General features: G+C 45.9%; 1 protein-coding gene across 2 annotated transcripts in view; it reads left to right on the top strand.

The window, feature by feature from the left end:
* The first annotated feature begins 2,348 nt into the window (after nucleotides 1-2,348).
* The window catches only part of LOC311260261 (nectin-2), a 79,842-nt gene continuing 73,365 nt past the window's right edge, over nucleotides 2,349-8,825 (top strand). For both annotated transcript variants that reach the window (XM_084357875.1, XM_084357874.1), the window contains exon 1: nucleotides 2,349-2,802. In XM_084357875.1, the coding sequence (XP_084214001.1) occupies nucleotides 2,715-2,802 (88 nt within the window). In that variant the 5' untranslated portion in view covers nucleotides 2,349-2,714. The remainder of the gene's footprint in view (nucleotides 2,803-8,825) is intronic.

Below are 8,825 nucleotides of genomic sequence, written 5' to 3'. Positions count from 1 at the left end.
TGTTTTACAACATTTCAGAGCAGAACTTCTGACCCTAACATTCGGTTTGACAAAGGGAATGAGCGTGTACTCGCGCGTATCACGATGTGTGTGTGAAACCGAGAAAATGATAAGAATAGCAGAAAGCGAGGGACTGAGGGAGATGAAAAAGCGAGAAATAAAGAGTTTGGGTTAGTGTGGGTGCACAGCAACCCCTAGGCTACATGTCTTTACATCCCATAAATGTCTTTAATTAAGCTAAAGGTATTATCAGCTCCTCTGAGCACTATTACAGATTTTTCCATAATTACCATTGGGTGAATGGGGGCGGTGAAGAGAGATAGAGAAAGAGAGGGAGAGGGAGAGAAAGCAGATATGTATTGTGGGTGTCTAATGACAGGGAGAGAGAGGGGAGAAAAAAAAAGGGAGAAGTAGAAATGTGAAGGGAGAGGTGCTCAGACAGGATGAGAAAAACCCTGGGAGAAGAGAAGTGTGAGAGAGAGACAGTGTGTGACTTCAAAGAAGCCTGTGGCTGCTGACACAGAGCGTGGTACTGATCCTGTGGCCCCTCCTCTATGGGTAAATAATCACCATAAGCCTTGGCTCTGTCTAATGAATCCACTGCCAATGAGCTAATATCTGTTAACTACGCGCTTCATTATCACTGCCACAGACCCCCGGAGAGCATGCGGATGGAGGACGGGATGAATAGCGGCAAGGAGTGAAGGACGAGTGGACAAAGGAAATCGAATGACACAGGAAGAGGGAGAGAGAAGGGGGGAGGAAGGAGGAGAGGAAAGTGACGTGTAAACGAAGGGAAGGTGTGAGGGGTGTGAGATGGTTGGGAAGGAAAAAAATAAGAAAGTGCATAAGTAAAGTGGGTGGTAGCTGCAAAGTGGAAGGTGTGAAGGTCGATTTGTTATGGGTATGAAAAATGGATGAGCATGGGAAGGAAAGGAAATGAAATCCTCCATTTGGTGGCCACTTTCTTTACAGCTCCTCATTCTAGTCCGTGAATGCATACGATTTAGTGGTAGCTGTATCTGGGTGGTCCCTGCGCACTTCCTCTGGCTGTGCAGGTGCTTAAACATTCAGCTATAGGGCTGCAAATGAAAAACATGGCAATGCAAATGTCACAGCTGCTGTTTGCATGGCAGATGCTTCCACGGTGTCTGGATTTACAGTGGGCAAGAAAGTGGAGAGAGAGACCACTCCTTTTTCTGCAAGATCTCCCAAAAGAAGAACACGTTTCAGCTGTTAATTTGTTTCACTGGTGTGCAGAACACGGTTTGACCTTTGATTGTTGTCTTCAGAAACTGCACCGATGATAGAAAATAAGAGGGGTGACACTGGAGGGGAACTTGAAAATGGAAAAGAACAGGAGGAACCGAGCAGCAGCAGCAGCAGCAGCAGCAGCAGCACAGTTTAAACTGTGGGACTTATGAAGATGTAATTACATTGGCTGTAAAACACTTGGGTATAGGGATTAGACCTAAACCAGATAATGCCTTTGCTATGCTAGTACGCACCCTGCTCCAGAGGAAAATAGGGCAAAAATGAATTGGAAGTTATTCTGTGGAGGAAGAGGAGGAGGAGGAGAGGGGAAAAAAATCTCATCAACAGAGAGTCTGCTGGAGTCTGCAAATAGATACATGAGAAGCTGTTTCCTACTTGATTTGATTGCGCTGACTGCCACTGGATTTGTATTTTGCCGTTTATTAATGAATGTTTATTGATTCTGGCATCTGCTGTGCTGGAGTTTAAACAGTATGAGCTAATCTCGGTTTGGCGTGTGCAGGAACAAACAGCAGAGGGCGCAAGAATCATCCGTTTCCACGCACCTCAGCACTACATCACAACTGTCTGACTCGGATACACTGTGGTAACTTCATGTTGCCTTTTTGTTCGGCTGAAATGTCACTTTTCTGCGGATTTCACTTACATCCTTTTGATTGTAATTTGATTGTTGGCGCTGTGGCCGCGTATTCATCAAGATGACTTCCAGGCAGGTTTTACGCGTGGATGCGCAGAGATGATACTTCTCAGCTTTTAAAAACACAGCTACAGAGGAGCATTCCTCGATACAACTCGTCAGAAGTAAAACAAGTGCTGCTCACTTCAGACACCATCAAGGTGCAGCTTGTGTTTTCCAAGAAGAAGAAAAAAATCAAAATGCTCGTGGCCATTTCAACAAGTTGCTCCCAGGGCCTCAACCCCATTCTTCTGCCATCCTTGGTCCTAATTGGGTTGCTCCTTGTTTTTTAAATTTTGGGGCTGTGACGCCTCTCAGCCTGATGACATCACCCAGTCAGTCACACAGTCGGACAGCCGCGCGCTCAGAGGAAGTAGTTGTTGGAGAGAGAGAGAGAGAGAGAGAGAGAGAGAGAGAGAGGGAGGGAACCACTCGCAGCACTTCATTACATCCAGTGAGCACCAGCTGGAGGAAATATTCACCTGTGCGCTGCCAGGACGATTTCACGAGGATTTTCATTTATTTTAAGCAGACTCCGTCTTAAAGGCGCAGTGAGGGACACGGAGCAAGAATCTGTGTCGGACCCCCCCCTCCCCTGCTGCTCTTGTCCTGCACGCCGCACAAGTTTCTGTGAGATTTCCCACAGAAACTGACCCCCCTCATCCGAAGGTCTCTTCTTTTTTTTATTATTATTATTTTTTTTGAACATTTACTCCGGAGAGAGAGCTTACGCGTGGTTTCACAAAGAGGACCGTAATCAACCATGGCGAGACATGACGCCCGAAATTGGCATGACTGCTCAAAAATGATCGGACTGCTCTGCTTGGTCGCGTCGATACTTCTTCAACACGGTAAGAAATGATCACTTACATGAACTTAATAGTGTCCAGCTCATTGTCAGCAGCCCCTTTTTTTCCTCTCCATTTCTCCTCTGTTAATAATTCAGAGGTGGATAAATTTAACTACCACCTGTCAGGGCGGTGACAGGAGCAGAAAACCCCGGCAGGTGATTTCCTCACTCTAGTTTGTATTTGCCCCCCCCTCCAGCTTTCATCCTTATTAAATATCAAATAATTAGTCGTGCTACCAACTCACACCTCTCCCTCCTCTCTAATTCTTCTCGTGTTTTCGCCCATGAATCATCTGTGTCGCTCTTTGACCCGAGTTTCGGTCGCTGTGACTCAACGCCATGTTTAGTTTTCTAAGGTGTGGCTCAGGCTGTGGAGTTAGGTGTTTTTCCGCAGGTGCCTCTCGGCCTCTACAGTTATATAGTGTCCTCTTCTCTTTTAAACTGAGTCACTGTACCAGTCCGTCCTTGGTGCTCTTTCCCCCCCCTAAAGCCACCCTTCTCCTACTCAACGTCCCCCATGCTCCTTTTCTTCCCTCCGTCCGCACATCATCCTGTGTTAGTTACACTTCAGTTGAGAAAAATGGGTCTGGAAACAGCTCCTAATGTACACTGAGAGCAACAGAAGGGGTAACAGCTGAAACTCCATCATTTGTGCTGCTGACTGGTCGTTTAACCTATGCTGGCTTTTTAAATTTTTTTTAAAGGTGCACTGTTTAGTTTTCAGAAGAGAGATGTTGACTGTTTTCTCAAGCCAAAACAAACTAAGCAGACTGTTTGTTTTCATCGCTGAATAAACAAACCGACCTTAAAGGACAACAGTTTCATACTGTTTTACTTTGTTTATATATATGTCGGACCCTGACACTTTTCTTGCTTGGGGACCTTATTTCCCCCCAACAACAGCTTGTTTATTCAGTTTTGGAAACTAAATACGTCTGAGTTTGTGTCAATACCTCATAAATATTGTAAATATAAACATTCTGAGTTTGAATTTATTCTCTGGCCCTTTTAACTTCAACTTCAGTTTCAGTGAATCACTCCCATGTAGGCCTCCATTCAAGTTGCTATTACTTTAAACAAGGTTTCGGGCCGCTCCTGCCTGTCTGGCAATACAAGTTAATTATTCACATGTTTCCCTGTCAACTTGAGCACAACTCGCCTACAGGTATCACAGAGAGCAGAGCCAAATATTGAGAGAAGGCATCCCTGGCATGCAGTTAACCCATTAACATATGAATGTGTGTGGCATGAAACCGGTTCAACATTTTCCCTGCTTCCTCCCAAGGCCAGCTATTTGTTTTGTGTCGTAATTGGGGCAAGAATGTAGGACCTGCAGATCTGGCACAGCTAACAGTGTGCATTTTCAGTCGGGTATATACAGTAATGCAGCTGATTGTGGTGGTGTTTTTAATCACGACTCTTAAGCACACTCACTCCTCTGACTTATTCATGCAGTGGACCTTTTTTGTCCAATTTCATTTTACAGAACATGAAGTGCTCTTAGGGGAGGGAGAAAAGTGGGGGGAAAACAAAACAAAAGGTTTTACATATTTATGAGCGAGGGGAAAAACGCAAAGGCTTTACCAGAACAAGCAAAAGCACTGCTTTTTAAGTTTTTTTCTTTCATTTAAAGTCGTTTTTTTTCCCCGACGTGAACCGTTGACCTCCTTTTGGGTAAATATATAAACTATGCAGCCTAAACCGCAGTTACAGAACTGAAACTTTTCACTTGTCTACATTGCATTTTTGTTTCCCATTTCCTCCCCAGCTGTGACAGCAACCACCTACCTCCAGCTTCCATCCTGCGTCTGGAAGTGAGAGACGTGATTTCGTTCTCTGCAAAGTTTTCAGCTCATTGTGGCTTAGCTGTAGTGCAAAAAATTCAAGTTTGATGGGGTTTTAATTAAGGTAGCCTTCTGTATGTACAACTCAACAGAAGCCTACAAGTGGGGGTCTAGTTTAAGCTCTGAAATTACACTACAATACCACCCCCACCCCCCAAGTCAAGGTTGTGAGGGACCCGTGGATGTGGGTCAGAAAGGCTTGGCCCATTACCATGGAGATGTTTTTATTGGAACAGGGGAGGGCTTACGTGAGGGGGAGTTTGGGCTATGAGGCTATGGCAGCATTGTCTTTATGGCTGAGTAAGCTGCGAGCGTGCAGGGGGTGGCTGGCTGGCTGGCTGCCTGAGAAACTGGTGGGCATGCAGGGTCAGGGCCGGGGGAGGAGGCTGCTTCCTTCTCCACTCACAAATAAACCAATGTTTGTCTTTTATATACCTGAAGCTAATTCAGATGCAAAGCTCCCCTCGATGGCTCTCCACAGTTTCGGGGAAACAGGTGGCTTTTCGGCTGCCCGCTGCAGTGTGTCGCAGAGTTTCAGGATTGGCTGGAAAACTAAAACGGCCAGCGACTGATTAAGACAGGCGACGCCCCACCTCCTCTCCCCCCCCTCCGCCACTTGAAACCTTTCCTCTCTCCCGCCATCCCTCGCTCCCTCCCCCCACCACTGCCGTTGAGTACATACAGGGGCCTTGTTCTCGTCTCCTTTTTTTATTTTCAGCTATCTTTCATTCTTTCCCTGTCCAGCGCTTTTGTTTGAGTGACGCTTGTAATTGGTTTATTCGAATGGCCTCCCTCCCACGTCCCCCAGTCTCTCTTTGGACTGAAGGCCATGCTGTTTATGACAGGAACAACATGCAGACAGACAGGAAAATAAACTACAAGTGACCTCACCACAGTCTGTCACCGTAGCTGTCGGATTTCTTGTCGGGCAGAGTCGCATTAGCCCCTCTGTAGTCGCGTTTTTCATCCTGCATAGTCATGCCAGCTAATGTTGTAATGACTCGTGAAACATTTTGGAGATTTTCCAGCATTTTCACAACACCCTGCCCTCCCACAAACACACACATACTGAGACAATCAGTAACTCTGATGAAGTGATGTTTCTTTTGGCCGTCCTACTTGTGCAATAGCTCTAAACTTTCTCCCTCCACATGGGGAGATTCAGTGTGAACAGTGGGCTCCTGCCAAGCCTAGGCCCATTCATCATTACAACAGAGCAACAGCATTACACTCTGTCTATTAAGAGAAATGTAGTTGATGGATCATGACTGGAGTTTATTTTTTTTTCTCCCTCCTTAATAAAAGAAGGGAAAAGTAAGTCCTTAGTATCTCATTAGTCCCAGCGGAGCGAGTGGCTTCGGTCTGGGTTTGGTTCCTGTGTTAATGGCTGTCGCAGTTAGGTCCCATCATTATGTAAATGAGCTGTCCTCGCCCCTTCGCACCGGCCCTGTAAATGCCAGAAGGATTTTGAAAAGGTCAGGTGTGCGTGTCTATATGTGTGTAAGGAAGTCTGGACGCGGCGTACGCTTGTACGTACACACGCGCACACGCTCACAAAGGGGCCTTCCTGTTTAAATGACACATCAATAACCTCCTCCTCCCCTTATCATCACCATTAAGACTTCCGTTGATTCAGACATAAAACTGTGCTTGAATTTACAGCCTAATGGAGATGTGAAAGTGATTCCAAGCAGCGGTGTGTGTGCATCGACATGGACTCTGTGAGGCGAATGTGGTCGCATTAATTTTAGATAACTAAATTCTAGAGAGACAGAAGCAATTATTTGGCATCTCACCAAATGAGCCTAATGACTTAGACAGCTTTCTATTATGACTTCTTGTTTCACCAGGTAGGAAAAAAAAGTGATTTGAGCTTAGTAGCGTATTTTAATGGATGCCTAGAAATGAAGTACCTCTTATCCAACAATAAATGGTAGGAAAGCTTTTAATAGGTGTATTGAAAACATTTTAGCAGCGGGCTCTTTTCATTTTCAAAAACCTTTTTTATATGGAAGCTATATTGATTAAAACGTGGCTGATCCTCACCGTCTTATGTGGTTTTTTAGATATCTAGATATTCTGATAAATGAGTTTCGGTGAAATTACTGTGCTCTATAGACGTTTCATTACCAGTGACCAGAAACACAAAGGATCCATCAGGTTTATCGTTGACTTGGCAAATATTATTAGACAGGATGGATGGATCTGAAGAGAGGGAGGTCGATGAGCACGAGTCACTGCGTCTTGTTGCATTTAAGACCACAAACACAATTGAGCGCGCACACACACACACGCCCACATTACAGCTGGTGATGAATAAGGCCGGTAACCTGAGGCTGCGCTCGCAGTCAGATGACATTCCAATAATAGGGAGGAGCCGTCACATCGCTGAATGACAGTGCGTGTGCGCGTCTCTGTTTCCTTCTGGAAGTGGTGTATCACCCTCATCAGCAACCCTGTTATCTTCTGCAGACATCAGATCTGAGGACATCCTTTTTTTATCGCTGCCTGCTCATTTAACTGACTCTCTTTGAGGACTCTTTTCCTCCAACTTGTAAGTAATGATAGTGGCTTTCCTGCAACATGAGAGCCAAAACCAGGAGCGCTGTGACGGCTCGGTCGGAAGTCCCCCCTTCTGCCTCCCGCCTACATGCACTCAGTGTGTTGAGGTCACACTGAGATGCCCCCCACAGGGATGTTGTGTTTGACTCCCTGGGTTGCCAGACTTCTGGAGTCGGTCCCATCTGATCCAAAGGAAAATGAGCAGAAAATCCTCATCTCAGAAAGAATGCCAAATGTCATTAGTATGAATAGATGGTGCTCAGGGTTTCCAAAAACACAACTGTGAGGAGGTCAGCGATATTCCTGGCAGAACTGTCGGGTTAAACGACTATCTACATGAAATCTGCGTGCATTAGCTCACACGCTGATATGAGTTCACTGCTAGAGACCATTCCATAATATACTGTAACCACCCACATGTTTCTAGATAATGGCGAGTTTTAAGACTGTACTATTTGCAGAGTGCCAGCAGCACATCTTGTATACAAATGCCTTAAGGCTCGTGGCTTACTTTATTTTTCAGTCACACACACATTTCCACACCATTAGTCAAGATACCTTCTGCCAAATCTGCATTTCTTCTGTGTCTAACAAACCCATTTGGGAGATGCGGGTCAAACCCATTCCAGCTCAGCCAATGTGGAGAATGAGCGGTAGTTCCGATTGAAGATCCATTGAAAGGCAGCCAAACTCTTTAAAATAAAATCCCCTTAATTAACTAGACTTGGAAGATGGGTGTCTCCGTGACCCCAGCGTAGTAAAATCACCGAGGAGGAGCAGAGCGGCGAGGTGGGGGTTGAGGATGTCGACATTTTCAAATTCCACGCCGCAGCATCTTGGCAGAGAGAAAGAAGGGGGGGGGGATTTCGAAAACTGCGAGGGAGTGAACCAGGGAGGCCAAGAATTATCAGCTCATTTGTAATTTAGTCGCACCTCCTTCCCCTTCTTCCTCTTCTTCTCCCGCTCTTAAAGCTTGAGACACATATTTAACAGCCTTCCATTGTGGACAGGAAAGGACTGCTTTCACTAACCTTTCTCTTTTTGAATTATTGTTACCTGACCTGTGCCCTCTCCTTGTCATCTTTCTCCTCGTTCCTCTGTCTTTGTCACATTCTTTTATTTCAGACAATCCTCCCCGTAGTGCACTCAGCAGATCTCTGTGCAACTCAGCACTGAGGCCCTTGACTGTGTCCTCCTCAGCGTGTCACCCGCTACACACACGCGCACACACGTACATGCACGTGCACACGGCGGCTCATTAGCAGTCACCTTAATGTGTCTAAATGTAGTTTGCGAGGTGGAAGGTGGTTTGCGTTATTGATCCGGTATTGAATGGTGGATGATGCAGTGCCCTTATGTGATATTGAAAACATTTAGGGCTCGCTCTATCGGCATGACAGCGCCATGAAACATCTCTCTCTCCCCTCCTCCTCTGCTAATCCCTCCCTTCGTCCTCTCTGCCCCCAGTTAGTGAAATCTCAAGCAGGTTTTGCAGCTGCGACCTCTTCCGCGTCGCTTTTCACACATTTTTATGCGTTACCTGCAACATTAACTTGTTACCTTCCTGCACACCTGTACTCGGCTATTTACACACACACAGACACAGACGTGGTGCGTC

The sequence above is a fragment of the Pagrus pagrus genome (assembly GCF_965226575.1).
Source record: "Pagrus pagrus genome assembly, chromosome: 7".
Classification (NCBI taxonomy): Eukaryota; Metazoa; Chordata; class Actinopteri; order Spariformes; family Sparidae; genus Pagrus; species Pagrus pagrus.
The sequence above is the reverse complement of the archived record's forward strand: the minus strand, read 5'-3'. Positions and strand labels throughout refer to the sequence as shown.